The sequence below is a fragment of the Kryptolebias marmoratus genome, linkage group LG1 (genome assembly GCF_001649575.2).
Source record: "Kryptolebias marmoratus isolate JLee-2015 linkage group LG1, ASM164957v2, whole genome shotgun sequence".
Lineage (NCBI taxonomy): Eukaryota > Metazoa > Chordata > Actinopteri > Cyprinodontiformes > Rivulidae > Kryptolebias > Kryptolebias marmoratus.
Window position 1 is genome coordinate 10,272,055 of NC_051430.1, and position 26,659 is coordinate 10,298,713.

The following is a 26,659-nucleotide window of genomic DNA, read 5'->3' on the forward strand; positions in this document are numbered from 1 at the left end:
GATCTTCTTCATCCCTGACCACACGTCTCTGATATTATTCCTTTGCAGTTTACTCTCCAGCTTCTTCCTGTACACCTCCTTGCTGTCTCTGATCTTGACTTTGAGCTGCTTCTGTATACTCCTCAATAACTCCCTGTCTCGCTCCCTAAAGGCTCTTTTTTTCTTGTTTAACAGTTCCTTTAGTTCACTGGTGATCTAGGGTTTGTTGTTAGGAAAGCATCTCACTGTTCTGGTGGGTATGGTGTTATCCACACAGAAGTTTTTATAGTCGGTCACACACTCAGTCATGGCATTGATGTCCTCTCCATGTGGCTTGCAAAGAGAAATCCAATCAGTAGCATCAAAACAACCATGTAGGGCTTCTTCAGCTTCCTGTGACCATTTTCTCACAGTCCTTTTGTAACAGGTAGTCTCTGGACAAGGGGTTTATATTGTGAGCAGAGAAAAACAAGGTTGTGATCTGATTTACCCAGAGGAGGTCTTGCTTTGGAAGTATATGAATCATTGACATTTGTGTAAAACAAATCCGATGTCTTGTTTTCTCTGGTAAAGCAGCTGACAAACTGTTGAAACGTTGGCAGAGAGTGAGGCGTGATTAAAATCACCAGATATTGCCATGAAAGAATTGGGGTGTTGTGTCTGTATCTTAGCAACGATGGAACTGATGACATAACATGCATTGTCTGCAACAGCTGAGGGTGGAATGTAAACAGCCACCAAAACAACACCGGTGAATTCTCTTGGCAAATAATATGGACGAAAACTTACTGCCAATAGTTCAATGTCAGGACTGCAGAGACAACACTTCACAGTAACATGTCCTGGGTGACACCATCTGTTGTTGACAAGCACTGCCAATCCACCTCCTTTCCTTTTCCTGCTACTCATTAAATCTCGATCTGCCCGTATAGTCAGAGAGACGTTGGAGTCAGGGATATGATCCTGCAGCCATGTCTCAGTAAAACACATAATACTACATTCCTGAAACTCTTGCTGGGTTCTTATCAGGGCTTGAAGTTCATCCAACTTGTTAGCTAACGATCTCACGTTGCCCATGATGATGGATGGCAGAGATGGTTTGAACTTCCTCCTTCTCGCGCTCCTCTTTGCTCCTGCTCTGGATCCACGATGCCTCCTTTTCCATTCCTCTGGGATTTCTGGCTTCAGTTGTCGTATTATTTCTGCTTCTGCAATGTTAATCAGCCAAGTACAGGCGCACACGCAGACGCGGCAGGGCAACCCGGCGCAGACGTGAAGCTACTCACTCCGTCCGCAGAAATGGCAGTCCCCAGGGCTCACCGCGTCCACGGGCGCAGGAGGGTGTACCGGCGAACATGCCACTATAATAATAACTAATAGTAATAGGATAGTAAAAATAACTAATAGTAATAGGATAGTATAGTAACTAATATGAGTTAATAACTCCTTGATTTAATTTCCTTTTGGGATCAATAAAGTATTTTTGAATTGAATTGAATTGAAGCTCTTACACTAGGTTTTTAATTTAAAGAAATAAATAAAAGTGTTGTGGGACTCATTACCCCAATGACAAAGTCAGTAGGGTAGAAATGGTCTGTTTTCTGTTGTGTTTTCTGTGCTAAATGTTAAACTTTGAAGCTTAGCAACAGTTTGAGCTGTTTGAGAATATTGTCTATGTTGAAGAGTATTCCAAGCTAATGAAATGTCTGATATTTGTACATGGATTAAACTTTACTTTTAACAAAACAGCAGCGTTTTTCTTTTGTTTAGTTTGATTAAGACACTTAATTTGCCAAAAACCTTGGCAAAATGTTAAACGCAACACAAATGATACCAAAGGGATAAAAAGAGAAGAACTAAAGATATCTTTTAGTAACCTGTGATTTTGTGAATGTTGTTGGTTTGTTGATATTTGGCTGTGGTTCCTTTGTAGGATTTTGTCTGAACATTAATACTCAACTCTGCCATGTTTGTCTCATATAAATTAGCTTCAGCTGATGAGAACGCCCAGGGATCTCTGGAGCATAAATGATTCCATATGAAAGACTTAGCACCTTGTGATATACAGTAGTTATTACCCCCAAGGCAAAGACAGTCCAACCTGCTGCCAGGCAGCATTCAAAGCATGTCATCTCTTTAAAGCTGCTCTGACAGCAGGTCAAATATTTGAAGTAAAAAGTAGTAATGATCTCAGAGTTAACACCTGACTGTAAAGTTTCTTATTTCCAGTGGGCTTTTTGCACTATCATTCATTTTATGGTTTTAAGAATCTACAACTTTTGTTTTTTCTTTACTTCTTTCCCAAATGAATCTTCCTCACCGGCTGTCATAAATCGAAGATTATCTGCCTAATTCCAAATTGGTCGCAAGCAAAGTTAGCATGCTGTTACTTTTTCTGCTCCCTGTAATTAAAAAAATGGGATACAGACAAAGCATTGTAAAATCTAAAGTCTGAAAACAAAATCTAAAAAAACGTGTTTGTTTGTTTTTTCTGAACCCTTCCATTAAAATTTTGATTTCTGAACCTCTAAAGCTGATAAATAGTTGAATATATATAAAAATGACTGAGGCATGGCCATTTTTGTTTGCTAAGGTCGATTAGCTGTGCAGACACAATTAGGGCTGACTCAGAAAGGTAATCAAGTGTAAATGTACATTTAATGATTACTTTCTGAGAGCTTTACTAACTGACAGGAAAACAAATGCACACACAGAGGTGATTACATGATCGCCCACTGTTTATGATGGCAGGAGTTAATAAAATAGGAAATAAACTTGTTTGCTTATATATTTCCAGTCTCAGACATCAAGGTCTCTGTAAAATTATTTGTGTATATTATTGCAACAGCAAAACTATAGGTCACTGCAATGGCTTTGGAACAACAACATCTTGATTGGAGGAATAACGTAAAACTTTTTTCCTCTTTTTACAGAGCAGGCAATGCAAAAGCAGCAACTGCATGTTTCTGTGAGAAAAAAATCAGATGAGCAATTAGATACCTCTGGCTTTTACAGAAGTGTTTGATGCACACATTTTTTTCCATCAAATGTGTTTGAGAGACCCAAGGAGTGGGATGACTGTGGTGCAGCTGGCAGTGACCCAGGTTAATATGGTTAAAACCTTTCAGTGCCAGAGTCTGCAGTCTCCGAGGCAGGGTGCTGAGTGCAGAAAACAGAATACAGGTCCTCTGAGAGTCTTCTATGGCAGCATAGGGGATGTGATACAGTAGCTGCTGTATAAGCAGCTGCGCCGAGGCCTGTTCTGTGGCTGAGGTGGCTGTGATTTCCCCCCAGTCTGTTTCTGCAGAGCTTGAATCAAATCAGCATCTTTTGTAAAGGGACTCATGTGCTGCAGAAACTCTAATTAAACTCTCTATACATACACGGCAATCATTCTTTTAAAACTATATGTCAGACAGAACTGAGAAACACCAAGTGAAAGTATAGGTTGCAATCTGTAAAAAGAAAAAAAAGTGTAGAAAATGCAGTGTGTCATCAGAGCAAGGAGAAAAATGTAATCATGTAATAAGAAAATGGTTTTCTAAGGCTTTAAAATCACATTTTGATCTGCAGGGGCCCTCTGATTCGTTACATTTAGATGCTGGTTGCAACAATTTCTGTAAAGACATACAAATAAAAGCTGTGGATTGTGGCTCAAAGAAAACTACAGTTTATTTAATCTTGAAGTTGCATGAATAGTTACAAAGACACGTGATGTAAAGGGAAATATTATACTTTAAGTTTTTTTCAGTATGATGATATTATTTGTTAGTATGATAATGTGTTTTTTATAATCTGTTATATTAAAAAAAACTGAAAAAGACCAAAAGTTTTGGAAATAGTTTAGAAAAAGTTTAGAAAGTTTACATTTTTAAAGGAATTCATTAATGACAATTCTTATTGTAGATAGATGAGTCTGTGTGTGGTTGTATGTAGTTTGGTATTGTAGGTGACTACTGGTGTCAAAATTTCAAGTACATTTTAAGAGTACTTAGAACAACTTTAACAATGAGATGAAATTTTAAAAACAAAACAAAATATGTCTAGCTCAAGTCAAGTTTAATTTTTAAAGTACATTCCAATCATAAAGCAGACTAATATGCTTTCTAAGGTACATGATTCACAGTAAGTTTATTTTCCTCAAGAGGCAAATTGATTCACAGCTGGCAGTAGAACACAAAACATAAACAACACCCATACAAAACACATTTACATTTACATATTGATATTTAAAAGGCTAGTAACAGATGGAATAAAAGACTTCTTGAATTGCTTTGTTCTACATTGTGGCAGAATGATCAAAGCATATTGAACTTATTTCTAAATGGATGCCTTGAATAGAAGGATCTGCTTTTTTTTATTTCACCTTAAACAAGTCACTGACATTCTCGAAGGAAGTTCCAGCAATTTTACCATGCATCTTGACAATACTTTGCAGATGACTTGTTACTGCAAACACAAGTGCATGTAAGAACAGACTTGATAAAACAAGAATACAATTTTGCCAGGAAGGTACTGTCAGCATTAAAACTCAAAGTCTTTTTAAACAAAACATCAATGTGAAGTTTAAAATACCACTTACTGTCAATATCAGACCAAAGGTATTTATACTGCAGCGCACTAAACAGCCTGGTCATTTAGAAAAACAGATGAGACAGCAGGATTTCTTCTAAAATCACTTACTTAGCTTTAAAAAAAAAGAACAACAAAAAACATGCAATATAAAAAAATATATAAGAAGAAAAAAATACTGTATATTTATATAAGAAAAAATACAATATATATATATATTAAAGGTTGCCAATACACAAGCGTTGAAGCACCCTTTTTAAAGACCTGAGACCAAAAGATGGAGATGAATTGGATTTTATTGAAACACACGCGCACACACAAAAAACAATTAACAAAAACATACCAAGAAAACTCAACCGTCGTTGGCACCCTCCAACTCATGCATATCTCAAATTAGCAACATTATTTGAAGTTTAAAGGGGTCACAGTTGGAATTTACATGGCTCCATGGTATCTTTGTTTATTTTACACATTATTTGTTTACGTTTCCTGATTTTTACAGTATTTTCTTGTAATGTTCACCTGAGAGTTAACTATGTCACACTAACTTTTGTAATGTCTAAAATTTTAAAAGTTTTGCAAACAAACTATTTTAACTCCCACAACTCCTTTTGGTACATACACAAATTACACATGCACATAAATTTCTTTCTTCTTTTACCTAGTGTGTTTATCACGGCAAGGACTAACAGTTTTCTCTCTAGTCCCTATATATTACAAAGTGCACACCAAAGTTTCCATAGACTTGAATTATATTTTAGCTCTTTGAATCCAGAAATAGAGAGTATTTTTACCTTGTTATATTTTCTACATAAAACTCAGTAGAAGCATAAAAATAATCTGACCATCAGTCTTCTGCCACTCAAGGCTCAAGAGTTTTTAAATTGTGACTTATAGTTTTTGCACAGCAGCTGTTTATTTGAGGTTGACTTTTGAATCTGCATTTATGTCTGGCTCTCATTAACTTGACACTCGTGGAGTGAGTTACACAGTGTGGTTACCATGGTGACTATAGTGAGTTACTGGCAGCAGCTTTAACATTTCCTTTGATCTTGGATCTCATTACACTTTCACAGTTTATACATCTAAATGTTTTTTTTTTTTTTTTTTATCTTAGATTAGTACAAAGTTATGTTGGAATTTTGGGCAGCAGATGTACTGGCACCCTTCAAACTTTCTTCAGACATTTTCTATTTTAAGGGATTTGATGCTTCAGCTTTATCTGGCCCATTTTAGGTGGCTTTACTATGTGTTGGCAGATGGTGCAGAGTGCTGTGTTACGATTTTAAAGCTCAATTCACCATCTAATCATAGTGAAGCACCAAACAAACTGTGGAAGATACACCTAAGGTCTTCTGGTGGGTGTGTGTGTGTGTGTGTGTGTGTGTGTGTGTGTGTGTGTGTGTTTGTAAAGTGGGATCAAAGTGATTTGGTTGTATTTGGCTTTGCTTAATGAAGTAACAAGCATCTTTGTGCATGAGTCACCTAAGCCATAATTAGTTGGTTATTATAAAGGAGGCAGGTTAATGTAATTCATACTGATTGATCTTTATTAAAATCTTGTGTTCTAGGAATCAGCAATGTGAACTGAAGATTCAGTATTTTTTTTTAAACAATAAAAGTACAACCCCATTTTGAAATAGTCAGGATGTATAATATAAATATAAACAGAATGCAATAATTTGCAAATCTAATAAACCCATATTTGATTTATTTTATTCACATTGGAACACAGTAAACATATTAAATGTTTAAACTGAGAAATTGTATCATTTGTAGAAAAAATAAGGTAATTTTGAAATTGACGACAGCAACACATCTCAAAAAAGATGGTGCAACCGAAGGCTGTTAAGCGTAAGTAGTACGAAAAGGAAACAGTTTAAAAGAATTTTGCAACTGATTAGGTGTCCCAGTTTGTAACTGAGGTCGGACACAAGGATGAATACCAACACGAGGAGCTCAAATGAAAACTACAAAATTTATTTAATCGCATAAAATAATTCCCAAAAACAAAGGCTGATGTGGCAGCAAAAAGACTGTCAAAATGGCAAAATTCAAGGATACATGGAGGAGAACCAGACAAGGCATGAATCACAATGCCAGACTGCAGGGGAGGCAAAGCTTGGGAAACCAAATGGACTGGGGCTGATAAGGAGATTGAAGGCAGGTAGCTTAATGGTAATGGGGAACAGGTAAAGGTGGGCATGGCAGGACAGAGAAGGAGAGGCTGACTGAGGAAAAGCACTAAAAATGACTGGAAACACGGGGAGGCAATGGAACAAACTGATAATTAAAAAAATAAACATCACAGGAAACAAACACTAACAAGGAATTTCAAAATGCTGGTGTAGATTCTCAGTCATCCAGGCCATGGTAAATTCCAAAAAAGGGTTAAAAAACAAAAAACAACTGGACTTCTATTATGTAGTTGAAGGCGTTTCGCTTCTCATCCGAGGAGCTTTCTCAGTTCAGAAATAGAGAGTGTGGAGTTGAGCTTTTAAAGCTGAGATGTGATGTAAGCTGGATTGCTTGCAAATTGTTCTCACTCTCCTTACAATAGAGGCTCGTTAGGGTCCTTGTTTGTCTGACTCACTGATGGGCCACTCTTGTCACATGAGTACAGGTGTTGATTGGAGTGAAACTGACTGGGGATCAGGCCTAAAGCTCCATTATATGTTTTTGAAATCTGGAATCTGAGACCTCCTCCTCTGCTTAATGTTGGTTTTTCTCTTTTGACATAGATGACCCCCATCAAACCATCTGTCTTCTCGGTCCTTCTTGGTCCTGTTCATATTTTGGACCGGGAAGACAGATGGTTTGAGAGGGGGATAAAGAGAGGGTTTCTCTGATGGTATGGGCAGCTTAAGCACCTAAAAAAGACACCACCAATGCAGAAAAGTATGTACAGGTTTTAGAACAACACATGATCCCTTCCAGATTATATCTTTTTCAGAGAACACCTTGCATATTTCAGCAAGACAAATTCTAAACCACAAACTGCATCCATTACAACAGCATGACTTCATAGTAAAAGAGTCCAGGTGCTGAACTGACCTACATGCAGTCCAGACCTCTCACCAATTGAAAATATTTGGTGCATCATGAAACAGAAAATGCAGTAAAAAAAACCTGAAGACTCGATTCCTACAACAGATAAAAATGGGACAACATTCCCCCCAAAAGCTCCAGCAGCAGCTTTCCTCAGCTCCTAGATGTTTACAGATTGTTGTTAAAAGAAGAGGGGATGCTTCACAGTGGGAAACGTGGCCCTGTCCCAAATTATTTGAGATGTGTTGCTGCCAGCAAATTCATTTTTTCCCCCAAAATGACACAATTTCTTAGTTTAAACATTTGGTTTGTTGACTATATTCCACTGTGTATAAAATATGGGTTTATGACATTTGCAAATCATTGCATTTTGTTCTTATTTACATTAACACAACATTCTATCTTTTTCGGAATTGGGCTTGTAGCTACATTACATTTTTTGTAGTTTGTTTGCTCTGTCATAACAGAATTTCATCTCTGTTGAAGCATGTGATTAGTTTGCTGATCATTCCTCTTCTGCAAGCTGACCATGCTTATGCTGTGTGTGTGTGCAGACTAGGGGCAGTTGCACAACATGCAAATTTAAAAACGTACATCAAGTTGCCAGCGTGCAGGAGACGTTAACCTCAGCGCATCACGGATCAACTCATCTGTTAACACATCTTCATGCACATTTTCACAGTTCACTAAGCGAGGGGAGCCGCTCTGCCGAGTGGAAGCATTCATACTATACTTGTGCTGCCTTTTTTCTCCCAGCCAGTCCCTGAATATTCATGACTGTGCCTCTGAACGTCAGGACGCAGCGGTGGCTCTTCCTCCTCTGACAGGGAGAGAAAGAGGAGAGGAGAGACAACATGCCAGAACCCAACGGCATCGTTCGGCTGCGTCTGAGGACAAATCTGCCCTCAACTCCTCTAAAGCTGCAGCATCGACCAGAGGGAGGCAGCGATTAACCGACGGGAGGAGGAGAGACGGAGAGAAAGGAGAAAAACAAGAGAAAGAGAGAGAAAGAGAGAGAGGGAGAGAGAGAGAGAGAGAGAGAGAGAGAGAGAAACGCCACCTCTTTTTTCCTCCTCATATTTAGCGGACGCACCTCGGGTTCGGATTTGCAGAGTGGGACTATCTGAGTGACCACAACGTCTTCAAAAAGAAGGAGTAGCAGGGTAAAATGTTTCGATGTGAGCGGCTTTAGCAGAACTGGAAGATGGATGAGACGTATCGGGCTTAAGGAGCAGGCGAGGAGATGTTTTTAGTGAGGATGCTGCCTTCCCCTCTCGGCGTTTCTCGCTTGTAAAGTGTAGCTAAAGCGACGGAGCTGTTTATCTCCCACCCAGAAGCACCGTTTCCTGCCCTGAAAGCCCTCCCCCCCACTCCCAACCCCCTTACACGCACACATATACACACACCTCCCCGGGCTGTGGACTGCGATGCTCCTCCGTGGAGGGAGCGCAGCCTTCTGAGCTGTCCGTGGTGCTGAAAGGACCAGTCAGACCCAGACCCCTAAGCTCAGAGAGCCGGAGAAAGAGAGAGGTGGGGTGACAGAGCCGCACATGGACAGCTGCTGGGCTTGACTAGAGTCAGCCACACCGTCTCCTCCTTTCATGGCTGTGGCACGCAAAATCAAAACTTTGCTGACCGTCAACATCCTAGTGTTCGTAGGGATCATCCTGTTCTCGGTGTACTGCAGGATCCAGGACCGATCCGAGGAGCTCATCCAGATCGGCCGAGTTTCCGAGCAGAGGCTGCGAGCCAGGAATGGAAAAGTTTCCAACCTGGTGGACAGGCAGTCTATTCTTCAGCGGCTAGAGAGGCTGGAGGATGTGGTGTACAACCAGCTAAACGGTAGGAAGCGGCTCAAACTTCTCAGTAACATCACCTGTGATCAAACTAAACACGCTGTCAGAGCCTACGTGAACTCATGTCCAGACATGGACCATAATATGTGCAGAATTTGCCATAATTTTACACCCTTAATAACTTTGTGAAGCCTTAATATAATCAGTTTTTCTCTGTGTGGAACGTGTTGCTGAGTGAGGGTTTGCTGCTCTAAAACTGCTTATTAGGAGGCTAATGAAGCGGGGTGATTCATTACCTTCTGTTTGTGCTTACACTGTCTGTTTAGAAAGACTTTACTGGGCTGTATTCTTTAACAAGCTGAACTTTAACTGACCTGTGGTAAACTGCATAATAACTTGAAGGATTTATGTCTGTAATTATATCAAATAGTAAATAATATGCCTATACCAGCAGGTAAAACTGACAATTTTAGAAGTCTGATTATGTTTTTAAGTAAAAGCTCACGAAGACAGTGTGTCAAATGTGATGGTCATTATTCTGAGAGTTGGTCCTTTTAGCCAAACTGTCTCCTTTAAAATCAGCTTAAATCTGATTTTGGTTTATGATCTGATCATCTACTGATAACATCCTCCCATCAACAGCTAATAAGAAAAACTGTTTTTAATCTAACTACCTGAAGCTGTTTTTATAGTTTTAATGTTAAATGAACCACTTTTTAGCAACCCTTAAAAAATAATTTTCTAAACCACATATTCTCTGTTCACTTTACAGGATAAGCTGATCAGTCTAAACATTATGACCACAGACAGAGCAAAAGCTGTTCAATGTTCTCCATTGTAATTTCCATGTAGAAGTTGCTATCTGAACAGGTTTTATTACTGATCTGTGTATATTGTTTTTAAATCAATGCTAAAGCAGTGTCCCTCAGATAAATTGATTTAGTGCATGTTGTGTGTTAGTCTTTAAGTTTTCTCAATAAATCAGTGAGTGGTTCAGAATTTCCCTAAGACATTGGTATCGAATGTCAAATGTTCAAAAAAAGATTTGACCTTGCTGGTAATAAGCTAAAGATGTTTTAGGGTAATCTTCAGACTATTGACTAACTGATTGGTTCACCTTAATGACCAGTTTTATAGTTTGAAACCAGTTCACTTTTGGGTCTTACTGACATTTGTCAGATTGTGTACCTACAAAAGGAATAAATTGCTTCTATAATATTTGGCAGGAAAAACAACACAGTAACAAAAACTCTTTCTGACTTCTGCACAGCCAGGAGCTTAATTTTAAAAGCTTCACAGTAAAATACTTGACAATCAATGTGCATGTTTTGGAAATGGGGCATTTTGTATAGCTTCATTGCCCTGCAGGAAAGTGAAACTATAAACAGTTTTTCTATGATCTTCTTATTATGCTGAAGTTTCAACAACTCTTTGAGGGTCACTCTGTCACTTTGAGTTATGGCTGGCATCTGGCATACATCCAACAAGCTGTGGCTCTCGAACAATGAATCCTCCGATTCACACAGCTCTGTATGGAAACGATACAAATAAACCAGTCAAATCAGATGGGCACTGCTGAAGGGTAACAAGCTACACTATCTGGACACCTAGAACAATACTTATTTGGTTAATGGTATTTTGATTCCTTCCATGTATGATTTGTATCTACTCTCCTTCTTTGTTAGCTGGGAAACATTAATTTCCTCTAAGGTCGGACTTCCCTAGGCTAAAGAGTCAGCTTTGTTAATTATTCTCAGAAGAGTGCCTTCTCCAGTCTCAGTTGAGTTCAATGTAACTCAGTCACAACTTGCACACAGTAGCAGTCAGTTTTGAGCTGAAGAAGAAAAAAACAAGGTTTAAATAAACTAAAAAGCTGCCACATTCACGCGCTTTCCTGTTATCATATGATTAAACAAAGAAATAAAAACAGTAAGATGGATGGATGCGAAATATGACAGATAAATCTGATTTATTCTGAAAAATTTCATTTTCTTCTAGGCTGTTACACCAAATTTCAAATAGAACCAAACATAATAAATCACTGAATTCATTCTTTTAACAAATCAAGACATTCAGCATGAGTGTCTCAATCACATTTCGATTTTGCAGTCTGTCTTAAACAAAGCAAGCCTGGAAAAGAAATTTTATTTCAGTTGGACTTTATATTTGATAACAGCAAGGATGCATGGGAGCATTTGCTTGCTGTCAAAATCTTGTCATGATTTGTTTGGAGCTCTTTAATGGTATTCTCGCACAGCAGGTTACCAACCTTTTTTACCTTTGCTTGTGCACAGACCACATATTGTATTCTATGACTTTAGGGTATGACTACAGTGAGAGGAGGACTCAGCACACCAATAACTATTACCATGTCCACCAGCAATACAAAATAATTGCCCATTCTCTCTGTTGTTTATTGTCTACCAATGGCATGCCATCAAAGAGGCAGCAAGGACCAATTAGATTTGGAGGACATAAGTCAGAGAATCCCTTCTTTACGGTTGCCTGATGGCCAGTCACCAGACTCCCAACGAGTAAACAACAGTCAAGCTTTTTCAGCAGGCTGCTGTGCCCAGAAATGAGCAGCATGAGGGTTATCAGCAGCACTGCTCTCCTGTTGATGCCATCAGCCTTGGAATAATCAGATGAGGGGGGTTTAAGCTTGTTAACAAGCTTATGAAGAACTGTTTTGACCTTAAGTATCGCATTAGAATCAGCAAATACCTCTTTAGTGGTACTTACCTTCTCAAGCCTTGAAAGTCTAAAGGCCTTAAATGAACACCATGTACTACATATAAGGTTAGGTGCCATTATTTAGAAAGGGACAGCAATGCATGTAATTTCAGACATATTCAATTAAACTTGTTTCATTGGTATTAAAGTGAAAAACACATGAATTAATAATAAGTCGGCACTTAGAGATCCTCACATTCCTTGTTAAATATTTCTTTAAAACATGTTTTACTGTAATTGATCTTGCCATGTAAAAAAATTGTTCACTACATCCTGGGAATGCAAATGGTTGGTGCACTGACTCATGTGAACACGTTTTCAATGCAGTTCATGCCTTTTAAAGTGTATCTCCTGTGATATGGTAAACTCCAAAAAATATGGTTTAAAAAGACAGAAAAAACTCAAATCGTAGCCACATTTACCACACTCAAGCTCAAATTCATCAATGTATTGTATGTTTTCAGATTTAGATTGTGCATATTTGTTTATTTTACAAAGCCTTTCATAAAGAGAGATTTAACCTTTGCCAGCAGTAAAATGGTGCAGTTTGTCCACATTAAAATAAAGTATTATGCAGCACTTAGATAAAAACCTGCCCATATTTGTGTAACTAGCTGTCAGGGCAAAAGCTAAAGACCAACACTGTTTGCAACATGTAATTTGCATTATATATTTATTGTCTTTTGGCAGCTGGTGTTATTTGCATCATTAAACAAGAAACTGAGGAAGAGTAGCAATCTGCCATACTTTTGCTTTCACAAAACAGTCATGTCAGGAAAATTATAATCCATCCTCTCTTCTAGGAATAAGTGACATACATTGTTACATCTACAATAGTCAAAAAAGTGCATAAAATCCTGTTTTAAATATTTCATGGGACCCCCATCTCTCACATCCTCCAAAAGAATCCTGAACGTGATTGATATTGTTCATGCAATTTTAGGGAGCGTTTCTGTGCTTTATCTGTTAAGACCTGCAGTTCAGGAAAAAAAAATCTTTCTTTCTGTCACTTTTGTGCCTGCTATGGTTGTCACAGATGGTCATATTTGAATGGTTTGATAAAAAACAAGTGCAAAATACTCACACCTGTTGAACTGGATGAGTGTGTTTGTGCTGGCATATAATTAGTGCTATTTGCTTTGTAAATAGGACACAGAGAAGGAGCAGATAGTGGCTGCAAAAGATGCGCTGAAGGTGGAGCAGAAAAGATGTGGTTGCACAATCTTAATGAATCTGCCTGTCAGTTTATGAAGGCATTCTTAAATAAAAAATCAATAACAAACCAATTTACTATATTGTAAAGTGGACTGTCATGATTAATACCTGGTACTAAATGAATAAGAAGCCATTTGTAGAGCTTTAGAATACACAGATCATTGGCATAAAAACCATTAATATTGAGCCATTTGTCGACTTAGCAAACCATAAAATTAAACATGCTAATTTATTTTATGGATATATACATTTCCAAATGTATGTGTGCAATGAGGTAACTCAAGGGGTGGAGAAAGATTTTTATTTTGATATGGTAAGGTAAAACCAGGAATTGTTGATAGAAATTAGGTGCAAGCTTAAAAACGTCTGTGGAATTTTACAGACCTAACAATCAGAATGGTTTTATTCCACAGGTAATGAATAAGGCATCTATTTTTAAAATAACTTGTACAGTATAATACTCTAATCAGTTTGAGGCAAGTTAAGTTTTGCTTTAGGTGCAATGACAATAATAACTGAACTTAAAATTAGATTTTATAAACACAGATTTTGATTTAAAGATCAATGTTTTGTTTTGATTCCATGCCTTGCAACCAACACTCAAGCAACCCGTTTGAATTGTTAAAAAACGCTATTTTGTCCAAAGCAGAGGTATCTTTGAAATAACCTCAATGTGTTGTTGGGAGAGTTGTTTGATGATGGTGGAGCCATATGAAAAGCTGTGCTAATGTTAGATGGACTTTGCTCAAACAAGTCCCACCCTGCAAGCAGATGGGATTTTTTTTTGGTTTGTCACATATATAACTGTGGCAGTCTGAATCCATGGTTTTGGAACTGTTGTTGTTCTGCAGCATTTCAAAACTGGACATGGTCAACATGATTCCCTTAGCAACCCAGCAAGAGTGAAGATTTGGTTCACTTTTACATGACCAAGATGAAAGCCACACTGCTCCTCCTTGATCCAAGGTTTGACAATCAGTTCAGCCTCCCTTTCAACACCTTGGTGTGATACCCCATGGACTGGAACACACTCTCTGTTCCCCCTTTTTAAAAATGCAAACCACCACCCCAATCTGTCACTTCGCAGGTGTTATCCAGTCCTCCATGCAACACTGAAGAGACGTGTCAACCATGACAGCCCCACAACATACAGAGCCTTTAGCAAACCAGGGCGAATCTCGTCCATTCCTGGTGCCCTGCCACCAAGGTAGTCAAAAAGGTCTTTGTTCCCCCCCCCCCCCCCNCCGAATGCCCAGACTGCCTCTTCAAAGGTGGATAAGATGGCCGGATTAAGGAGATGCTTGAAGTTCTCCTTCCACCGCTTAACAATATCCCCAGTCCGGGTCACTAGTACCCCACTTAGACCAGACACGGCCTGAGACGGGGCCCGCTTTCCGTTTCTGACCCATCAAATGGTTTGCCAGAACCTCCTCAAGGCCAATCGAAACGCCTTCTCTATGGCCTCTCTGAATTCCTCCGATGCCCAAGTACAGAAGTTGCAGTTCTCCTGGCCACCCTGTAGCTGTCAGCTGCTTCAGGAGTCCTCAAGAACAGCCAAGCCCTACAGGGGTCTCCTGCAGCTCATAGAAGCAAAGAGGCAACCCTCTCATTCATGGGAAAAAAATTCAACACAGAGGCACTCAGCCGGGAGCTTGTTAGTACTTCCACACCCACCTGGCACCTCTCTCACTGGGCAACTCAAGAGTAGAAAAGAGTCCAGCACCTCTCCAGAAGTTGGGTTCCAGAGCCCAAGTTGTGCGTAGCGGTGAGTCCAGCTATATTTGGTTGGTATTGCTCAACCTCACACAAAAGCTCTGGCTCCTAACCCATCAGTGAGGTGTAATTCCATGTCCCCAAAGCAAGAATCAACACGGCCAGAGATGCTCCCTCACCTGCCACCCAGCTTGCATAGCACTCGGTGATCCTCCTCAAAGGTGGTGGACCCATATGGAATAAAACAGTACAGCAATATATTTTTATAGAGGCAGTGCAAATAAACCAGTCAGTCACATCATGAGCAAATACCCCACAGTTTCTGTGCAACTCATATGAACTTAAAAGAAGTACTTTTTTGTTGATTTTTTTAAGATCTTCAAACATACGGTAAATAAAACACTCTACATAAGAGCTTGATTTTCAACTGAACAAATAAGGATTGGCCACTGGGAAAAAAAGAAAAACATGTTTTGACTTGTATATTGCACCTACTTTCATGAATGAGACAATGGCCCACCTACAGTATGAGTCAAAAGTTTCACACCTACAAGTTCATTTCTTTTCATTTGGCTTTGTTGGAAGCTTTACAAATATAAAGTATTATTGGTAGAGATTCAGAATACAAGGACTGAAATTTCTTTGTTTTTTGAAAGAAAAAAGTTAACAGGAATGGATTGTGCCACAAGATCTCTAAAGACATCCATGTAAACAAAAAAAGATTGAATTGTTGTTGCACTTTGATAATGTTGCCTCTAAAATTGAATTGGATCGAACTCACATAAAACTCTGACCTTTCATTTCCATCGACTGCCTTTCCTCCGGTGTTTTGTCACTCGAAGCTGACGTGCTCTAAAAATAAGCTCCTTAAAAAGCAGACAGTGCTGTTAGCCAGTGAACACGCTGCTGTTCAGTTACTCCTCTGACCGACGCTGGATGTGTCATTGTTTGATCTAGACTGTTGTCCCACCGCTCACGGTCACACCGAGGCTTCTGTCATCAGCCATGCATGTCACTCCCATCCCTCTTCTCGTGCGGAGGTGCTGATGGGATGGCAGCCTCAGAGGCTCAGCTGCAACACCAGATATGCTTCTTATCTATGATGCCCAATTATGGCAAAGAAACTGTTTATATGCTAAAGCTGCAATGGTAAGGCTCAATGAGAAAAGAGAAATGCCACGCTCACTGTCTTCCATACTGACACACGTTTGATGCTTGGAGTCGATCTTAATGATACAAGATGCACATATATATTGTATAGTGTGTGATGGCAGCCGTGACACCGTATCTCAGCCAGCTGAAGCCCGAAGAAATGATTTTAATAAAAATATGCAGATGGGTGTCGGGTTGACAACAGGCCTTCAAAAACAGATAAGAATCAATTTTGTTCAGGCTTGAAGAATGATGGTAATGAATGCAGCAGCTCACCTGAAAATCAGCAGGCGTCCACAGACAATATTGCCAACATAATTTAGACAGAGCAAGTATTCCCTCTTATTTATGCTGCTGGCTTAGACTCATGCAAGGATTACATTATAAACAGTTAGCAGTGATAACTAACAGAAAAGGTTTCATACCACTTTGGTAGTGTGGGTAACTTATGATGTCACTAAACTTTTATTCAAGAAACACACTTTGATAAATATTCTTGAAAATAGGGCAATCATGCAATTGCCTGTGTTTGTGTACATATGTATTTCTCTGACTTTTAGCAAAATATTTAATGAACCGCTAGATGGATTTTAATGAAATTCTCACAAGTTAATCATCAGATGTACATTTGATTAACATATAGTCACCCAGATTCAAGATGGCAGCCATAGCTAATCATCCTAAGCCAATAGGAAAATGTCTATAATTCAGTCAACTGTACAGATATTAAGATTAAATTTAGGGTGGTCAATTTCATCACATACTCTGAGTGTTAATAGATCATGCAGGATTTTTGTTTAAAACCTTGTCTTGCAGTGCAGCAAGACAAGGAATGCTACCTTCATTTATCCCTGGTTTTTACCCTTTTTGACAAAGCAAAACAAGTCATTGTTACGTGTCAGTAATGTCTAATTAAACACAAATAAATTGCTTCAGTCATCTTCATTTATCCTGTTCTGTTGGCCATTAGTGGTGCTATTTTTTCCTACTAATAAAGGACAAAATCTGTTGTTGTAACATCCGTTTGAATATTTCTAACCCTGACGAGTAGTTGCGTCATCGAGAACATTAATTTACAATAAAAGGAGTTTCTTTAGTGAATGTTTGGTAAGAATTTACTTGTTTTATTATTGCTTACTGTTTAAAATTTTGCACAGTGTGAAAACTACATTTGTATGACAACAGTATATTACCTTCAGACCATCATGTTATAAAATACACATCATCCTTATTTTTACGGTTTTACATAAATCTTCAAAGGATACATCAAATTCCCAGTAGATGACCAGAATCATTTTTTTTTTTCCTGTCCAGGTTAGTTAATGCACCAAAGCTATGAGGATGATTAGGATTGGAACAACATACATTTAGTGTGAAAGCTTTTTACTGAAAAAGGAAGAGTCAAAAAATGCCTTTTGTAATATTTGTAACCTGTAAGAAAATAAAAATTCAGAGGAAGCACATGAAGCTGGGTGGCTATTAAAAACACATTAATTTCAAAGATACGTCCGTGCCCATTACAGCTCAGAAATAAACAAACTAAGGTTTTTCTTAATAGTACCAGATGTCTTTCAGACACTTTAAGTCCAGGATTTTATAAGACTTTTAACTGGCAAGCAAGGGACACAAATAAAACAAAATTAAATATTTTATTATTTACAATTACAAGCTATAATTTATGTACAGTCATGTATAATAAAATTACTGATTTAACAAATTAACAGACTAAACAGTAAATCAGATTTTATTTCCCTTCCTAAATTTCATGTAGAACACTGCTGCAGTTTATTTTAGGTCAGGGACTTGATGAAAAAAATGTTTTTCTTGCGCACTGGTGCACTTTTAGGCTTTGAACCTAACATTGAAGAGAAAAAGTGAAGTTTCAATTTTGCATCTCATAACTTAAAAAAAGAAGGTCAGTTAAAACTCTTAGATAGAAATCAAACTATCCACCCTTTGAATTGTTTGGTAAGAGCTTTACAAAAATAATTTTTAAAATGGCCAAGAAAACATTAATCGGTCTATCTCTAGTTTAGCGATAGCTTCGAAGTTTCCAACTCACACTTGCTATCCCCCTGACATGACTGCAGCTGTTCTGAGTGGCAGCAGAGAACTTTGTGCAGCTCTTCAAAGGACTTTCAATATTTCATAGGTTTGTTTTTGGCTTTTGAAAGCTTTAAACCAACAAGTTCTTTCCCTTCTCTTGAAGAGATCGTCGAACCTCCCTTCCTTCCCTCAACATCAATATTTAGAGCTCAGCTGCTTCACTTTGGACACATATAAATCCACTTTTACTGTTAAATAATTCACTAAAAAATAGGTCATCTTTGAATTTGGGATTGTGTTTTCATGTAGACAAATCAAACACATTCTGAGGGTTCTCTGTCGGATGTATAGCTGGTATGGATTCATTGTATCATGATATAGCTCATGAGGGACGAGCACTGAGACACATGAGTACTTGGACACAATGAGGTTCAAATTGGATCTCGGTGTCTGAAGGATCCACATCCAGCTGAATGTAGCGACGGGAGCAAAGCCTCAGTGGAAGAAACAGATGTTGGGCTGTAATTGGCTCAGAGTGAAATGATGAAGGAGCCGCTGCTGTGGAGTCTGTTAATTACACCAAAAACAGGCAATGGGAAAGAAAAATGCATCACAGGAAATATATGCTGAAACTTTATTTAAATCTGTATTACTGATGTCTTTTTTTATCACATTCTTATAGTGGTGATGTGAGCTTTTAGTTACTGGGTTTCTTTTTTGGACCATAACAGTACAGCTGACTTGCTTGATGTTTTTATACAAAATGCCACATAGGATTATGGGTTCATACATTTTTAACTCACATAGTCACGTTGGAAATAGAGCTCTTAATCCTTTGCGTTGTTGCTGCTCTACCCACAGGCGATCACTGTCCAGTTCTCCCTTTCAAGATGTGCATTAAAAGCTTCTATTTTTGTTTACAAGAAGCAAAAAAAAATACTTCAGCAGAAAATAGTTTTTGTAAGAAACGTTGCTGTGAGAAAGAGGTTTTTGGCTTTTCCTACTGATGAATGTGCGCATGTCCAAGGATTCTATTGTCTGCTGTTATTTTTCCCTTTGCAAACAATTTCACCGAGCATAAAAGACAGCAACATGAAAGATGAATCAAAGGCAGACAGAGCAATTTCACTCCCTCAAACAACCTACCAGACATCATCAAAACAGCATTTTATCAGCAGCCACATCAATACAGAACAAAGCAAAAGTATAAGAAAGCAAAATATCCTTAAAACTTTACAATTTCAGCCTGCGAACAGCATCAATTTGATGCAGTCTTACTACAAAATGACAAAACTGCTGGTGAATCTTGGGCTACAATCACACTGCAGGTCTTGATTCTCAGTTCTGACTTTTTGTTTAAATCAGATTTTTTCTGCGTGGTGGTTCACAATACATTTTAAATGCGACCTCCATAAGACTACAGTGTGAACACTCTCCAATTCCTAAAATGACCTGCACACTCAGAACAAGATATGACGTCATACTCTGCATGCTGAGTTTACAGAAGTAAATATGGACGCTGTGAGTGTTAGCATGTGTGTATTGATCCTCAACTTGCTGTCCAATCGGGGCCAACTGTACATCCAAATGGTAAAAGATAAAAGAAGACAGAGAAGAAAAAGAACACAAATGTTAATGATGACCTTTTTTGGAGCTGTGGCTGCTGCCTCTGTGCAGAGGCATGTGTGGATGAAGAGTCGGAGCCAAGAGTGGTATGGCTTCGACGTGAGGGACCTCAGACCTTTCATCTGATGTAAAAATCGAATGAAATGCGACATAAACATTCACACTGTGGTCGCTTTGAAAAATACCAGATATATATCCGACTCTGTACCACATATAGAAAAGACCTGGGTTGGGTATGAAAAAATTTGATTTGTCACTTTCACACTGCCATGAAAAAGTCCGATATGTGTCGTATAGTGGCAAGAAAAAAAAAACAAAAAAAAAATCAGAATGGGGTCACATTTGCCTGCAGTGTGAATGTAGCCCTTAAAACTGATCCGTGTTAAAGTTAATCAGACAATCAGGTCTCGTCTTGTTATGGAATTTCTTTCAATCAGAGGGAGACGGTAGTGGAAGACAGGACTGAGGCAGATTCAGACAGCAACCAGAAAACACAGCTGGCTGTCGCTGTCCAGCTTCCAAGACTCACACAGAGACAGTATAAGGCTCTGCACACTCGTGTCTCAGACGATCTGAATTATTGTGCAACACGGGCAGCCATGCCAGATGGCTCGTCCATGCTGTGGACCCCATCCTTACTTGTCAAAATGCCACCACATCGGCTGGTGCAGGGCACACTAAATCCTTCTCGTGGGAGCAGCCAGTTTGCAACCATTCAGCTCCAATTACAAATCTTCAGTAGCACCCGAGGATTTGGAGCCGTCCAAATACGGTGATTACGCCTCGGTTCCTGGAGGGGTGAGGCTGAGAGATGAGCTCTTCATTGGTATGCGTTGTTTACTTACTGTCTGTGTGTCCATCTGTTGATATGGAGAACAGACGCAGCTCCCCTATTCTGTGGAGGCCACACTGAAAGCTTGGCTCGCATAACAATGATCTGACATTATCCCGCAGTTTCACTGAATTTTAAATAGTTAAACAATAGATATGGCGGGCAGAGACACAACATTATGCTCTGCTAACAAACTGTTTAAAGTTTAGGCCTGACTAAAATTACAGTCATGGATGGGCGCTGCAGAATTTTACTATCCATTGTCAAAAGGTGGGCGAAAATGTTTTTGCAATTTCTGAGTTATTTGTGTGTGTGCGTGTCTGTTACCAAAATATCTCATGAACAAATAGACAAATTTGAGTGAAATTTGCAGAAAGTAATCATATGTACATCCATTAATGATTTAAATCTACAGTTTATTAAATTTTGTCATCAATCCAATCCAAAATGGCTGCCACAGCTAAGCAACATTAGCTAACACAAAAATGGCTATAACTATAACTCACAGATATTGAGCTAAAATTTCATGTGGGAGTAGATGAGAGTCATTCACAACACATACAATGAGTGTGACATCTTGAAGTATTGCATGAGATTTTGGCACAACGTTATCTTTAAGGTTTGACAAAAACAGCTCCAACAGCTGTGTTTTCTCAACATAAAATGGTCTTAGTTTAAAACTCTGGCATAAAAGTTGGAGGGCAATATGCATTTCTTCAAGGAATGTTAGGCCTTTAATCATATATTCTTTTATTTCCTGTAACAACAAACAGGACTTGTGTTCCTGACTAAAAGAAGGTACATTGTCTTTACACTTTATATTTGAACAGCTTCACAACAGACCACTGTAATGTAAAGTTCATTGATGCTAATGGGCATTTCCAGTTTAACTGAACTTGTTCTAGATACTGCTGTCGCTGAGCTTATTTGTAAGGGGGAAACTTCATTCTTCAGGAAGTGAATCATTATGTATTAATTCTAGTCCCAAACGAGAAAGACTGACTCTTCTTTACACCAGGTCTCATTCTCATAGGTCTAAAAGTATTTTTTAATAACTTATCTTCCTCTGACCTATATCATGAATAAAGACGCTGCACATCAGAATTCAACCCAGGTGTCTTCAGTCAGTGGGTGTTTGTAGTGTTCATTTTCAACTTAAGAACTACTTAAATGTTTGAGGTGTGGTTGAATATTTTTTGTATTGTTTTCAAAATGTTTGACTGTTTTTATTAACCCAAGAACTAATAAACACCATAAAACATATCATTAATATGTTTACTTTAGTCTAGATAAAACAATATGTGACTGTCTCCCTCATTATGAAATTATAGAACATATTCATCGTTTTGTCAGCATCCTGGACTTTTGTGCAAGGGGGAAAAGTGTGGTGGGTTTTTTTTTCTAAATATTATTTGAGGGGAGGCCTACTGTCTCAGACTTTCTTGGTTTACAGCTATGTTAAGATGAGCTACGCCAACAATCTGAACCAAGGCGAGGTCCATTAAAAAGAAGCAATGTTGCCTGCACAAACAGAAAAGACGTACAATGATTCTGATTAGTTTAGTCCAAATTTCTGAAGGAAAAACAAAAAAATTACATTTTTATTCTATCTATCTGTCTGTATGCCTGCCTACCTGTGAGGATTTGGATTTTTTGTGTTCTTGGTTTTGTTTTCTTTATTTAGTCTGGTGATTGATTTCAGTTTGGTTTTTTCCTGGTTGTGGTGTTCTCAGTATTCGCTCCTCCCCTGTCACTCTTCTGCCTTTCTTGCCACGCCCATCGCCACCTGTCTGCCATTATCTCCACTCACCTGTTTCCATTTACCTCGTCAACCCCAGTGTTCAAATACCTGGTCATTTCTCTCACACCCTGTCGGATCATTGTTTGTCGTTTGGTGTATCCATGTTTTGTTTCCTCGTTGCCTTGCCATGCCATGCTTTGGATTTCTATTAAGTTTAGTTTGCTGCCACGTCAGCAGTTTGTTTTTATTTATTTTCTTTATTTAATAAATTAGTTTATTTGAGAAATGAGTCTGCACTCTGGGTTCGCCTCCGTTTCCATCCAGCCTGACAGAATGATCCGGCCATACCAGAACCCAGCAGACTCCTTCGTCGGCGTTACCCTCACCCCGGAGGAGAAGAGTCAGATCCTGGCTGAGCTGCGGGTGGAGCACCCGCTCACCTTTTTAAATGGGCCTGACTCTCCGGCATCGAGGAACCGCCGTCGGAGAAAAAGGAAGCCAGCAGTCGCCACCACGGCTTCTCCGGTGGGTCAGACCGCCGCCACCACTGCTTTTCTGGTGGATCGGCGAGACGACACCACACCTCTCCCACTCACGTCAGTCTCCACTTCTCTACAGCCTTCAGTTTCCGCTCCGGAGTGTTCATCTGAGTCATGCACTGTTCAGGACCTTTTCGCCACCCACGTTAAGAATTCAGGGATTTCAATTATCGAACTCATGGACCTTTTTGCTCAGATCAATAGACTCCTAGCATCTACAAGAATCAACACAGACACCAATCACCGTTTCATCACTTTTCATATAATTGAGAAAATCCTCATTTCTTACTTTAAAGGACAATATACAAACACCCTTACAGACCAACAGCCAAGTTCCACCCAGTCATCAGCCACGCCGCCAGCTACGCTCTCAGCCACGCCACCAGCTCTGTCTGTAGAGGTCACAGGGCTTCCACCAGAGGGGGTCGAGATCGTCGCTCCTCGCCAGGCCGCTCCAGGGGGGGTCGAGATCGTCGCTCCTCGCCAGGCCGCTCCAGGGGGGGTCGAGATCGTCGCTCCTCACCACCGAGGGTCCAAGAGGACGCCTCGCTCCGTTCTGCACCACCGAGGGTCCAAGAGGACGCCTCGCTCCGTTCTGCTCCGCCGAGGGTCCATGGGGACGCCTCGCTCCGTTCTGCTCCGCCGAGGGTCCATGGGGACGCCTCGCTCCGCTCAGCTTCTCCGAGGGTCCGAGGGGACGCCTCGCTCCGCCCCGCTTCACCGAGGGGACGCCTCGCTCCGCCCCGCTTCACCGAGGGGACGCCTCGCTCCGCTTCGTTGACTCGAGGGGTGGGACGGATGTCTCTCCTCGATCGGAGCCCTCGACGGAGCCGATCGACGTCTTGCTCAGCTCCGCCACGTCATGGGTCAGACAGGACAGTGTTTGGGTCCACGCCTGCTTGGTCCACGTCAGCCCGGCTCTCGCCTGCTTGGTCCACGTCAGCCCGGCTCTCGCCTGTTCCACCGAGGACGGCGTCCGGGCCGTCCGCCCGAACTCTGGCTCCGTTGTTTAGGTTTATTTTTGTAGGTTTCTGAGTTTGTGCGTTTTTCCCCAGTTTTCTGGTCGGTTTTTTGTTTTGTATATTTGCCCGTTTTTCTTTTGTTTTATTTTTCAGTTTAGCCCTCCGTCCTGTGCTTTTGTTTTTTTTTTCCCCCACCACCCTCCTGGCTAGTTTTTGTTTTTAGGGACGTCCCTTAAGGGGGGCGAACACTCTGGGTTCGCCTCTGTTTCCATCCAGCCTGACACTACCTACCTGGCAAAAAATTATCATTGCAAGGAAAATGGAAAATATCGAAAGTAAATGTTTCTACATGTGCAAATATTTAAAGAATATTTTTCAATGCATTGTACTCACTGATTATTGCTTCACTCCACTAACCAGTGCAGAGACATTCAGTTTGTATAGCTGGTGAAGGTCAATTTTATTTTAATTAGGCAGCAGGGACCCAACTAAGTGCTTAGCTCCCCCCATATATTGGATGACAACCCTGATATGACTTTTAAAAAATCAGCCAGAATGTGAATGGTATATGCAAAGGATGGTCCTGGCAAGGTCTTTCGGTGTAAACAGTGGAGGCTTTTGAGCATGCACAACTTCTGTAGCAAGGTTGTGGTGGTTTATCATTGTAATGGCAGCATACGTAACGCTGATTGCACCAGAATGGTTTGATCACCAAGAATTTGAAGCAGCACTGGCCTCATGCCCATAGGCTACTATTGTGAAAAGGTCAGAGAAACAACCTACCACAGACGGCTGTAGCATCATGATCTTCAAGTACAAAGCTGCATTCTGAAGCCAGGTCAAGCCCACAGAGCATGGTGAGGGTTCAGAAGAGCGTTTTTGGGGAAACCGAAAATAGCAAGAAAAACCTATTTGACAAGGACAAAGAGTATAATAGCTTTACAATTGTCTTTACACTAAAATTTTTTTTTTTTAATTTGCCATAACCCAGCCATGTCCTAATACTGTAGCTTGTGTAGTGAGGTTGTCATCCTGTGTGAAGGAGGTCTAACATAGAGTTGAGATATTAAGAATAAGATTGCAGGTTCTGTTATAAAATTTAGGAACAAAATTTGCTTCGGACAGATTCTGAGTTCAAACACCAGAAGAACACTTTATTAAGCTTGCAAGAAGGAGCAGTTCACATCAATGATCACATCAGTACATCATTCAAGAATCACTCAACTCACTGTCCTGCCTCTGAGCTTTTTATCTTGTCTTCTAGGGGTTGCTTATGTAACTGTCTGGAACCCAGGTGTTCCAGCACAGTAGGATCAGCTTGGTTACGCCATTGGCCTCTCAGCTTCTCACAGGGACGGCAATATGTCTAGACTTCTTCCCTGAACTACCTGAACTTAGTGCAGACAGCTTTACAGCACAAAAACAAAATAAAAGAAAATAAGAGTAATATAAGATGGACCCAATGAGAAATAAAATAAGTCAGAGGAAATTAAATAATGAAATAAAACAAGTAAAACAAATTAACAAATTAAAACAAATTAAAACTTGATGAAGTAATATACATGAAGTAATATAAGTAACAATGAGTAACTTTAATGAATAGTTTTCTTAACAGGTTTTTTATAAACTTTCTCTCTATGCAAATGCCATCACACAGACTTCTTAGTTAATAAAGAAATAAAACCCAATTGAAGAAGCCCACGCAGAAACCTTAAATTATAACCTACAGAAGTTGCTTTAAGGTAGTTCAAACATGTTTTTAAACTTTTCGGGCTACATTTAGATGTAATTCTTTAAGTTTTATCCATAATATCACAATATTCTTACTGAAAACAAAGAAAAGGCCTCTGCCTAATTTGATAAAAAGCAAGTTATATAAGCTGTTCTTTGTGCTCAAAATCACAAGTTTACTCAGTGTAAAATAGATTTTGTTTTTTGTTTTTTGATTTCCGCAATAACTTGTTGTTAGTCTGATTATCCAAAAATGAACAAGGTCTAGAAATGAAAGACAAGACAAGAAAAAATAGAGACTGATTGATTGTAGGAAATTACTACTTTTTCGTAAAGGTAATTTGTATTTCGTAACATTGCTGTTGCATGTTATTTAAATGATTATCTAAGTAAAATGTTTTCATAAAGCACATTTATAAGAGTTCTCAGGGACAGTCTTAGAGGTTTTATTTTCCATCCATAATGACAAAGTTTCATGACTTTGCAATATCAATCTATCGATCTGCCGCTTGTTTTCCTTTTTATATATTTTTTTCCATATATTTTGTGATTAAACTACTTCAACATATTTTGTGCAACTTTAATCTTTCACATATCAAAACACTCAGCTCCATTGGGAATAGTGAGGTATGACTTTTATTATTTTTAATTGTTATACTTTATGAAATATTTTGCATTATTTACAAAAAAAAAATCCCGTAGAAATGTTATGATCCTGGGGGTTTGTGTTTGTAGTTTGAGTGTTTTGTTATATAATTCAGTCCTAATTTTCTTGTTGTTTTAATATAACTTCTTGTGTTCTAGTTTATTTAGATTTTCTTGTGTTCATGTTTTCTGTTATTTGGTTTTCTTCACTGTGTCTTTTTGACATTATTTCCTCAGCTCCTCAGTTTTTCTGTTTCACTCACACCTGCTCTGCATCTGCCTGTTAGATCATTTAATCCCCTCTCCCAGCCTACATATGCTCTCAGTTC

The 26,659-nt window shown here is 39.3% G+C and overlaps 1 protein-coding gene across 1 annotated transcript in view; it reads left to right on the forward strand.

Annotated features, from left to right (window-relative positions):
• Positions 1 to 8,438: 8,438 nt before the first annotated feature.
• Positions 8,439 to 26,659, forward strand: part of galnt9 (polypeptide N-acetylgalactosaminyltransferase 9) — a 101,416-nt gene continuing 83,195 nt past the window's right edge. The window contains exon 1 of the mRNA XM_017414702.3: positions 8,439 to 9,441. Within this exon, the coding sequence (XP_017270191.1) occupies positions 9,201 to 9,441 (241 nt within the window). The 5' untranslated portion in view covers positions 8,439 to 9,200. The remainder of the gene's footprint in view (positions 9,442 to 26,659) is intronic.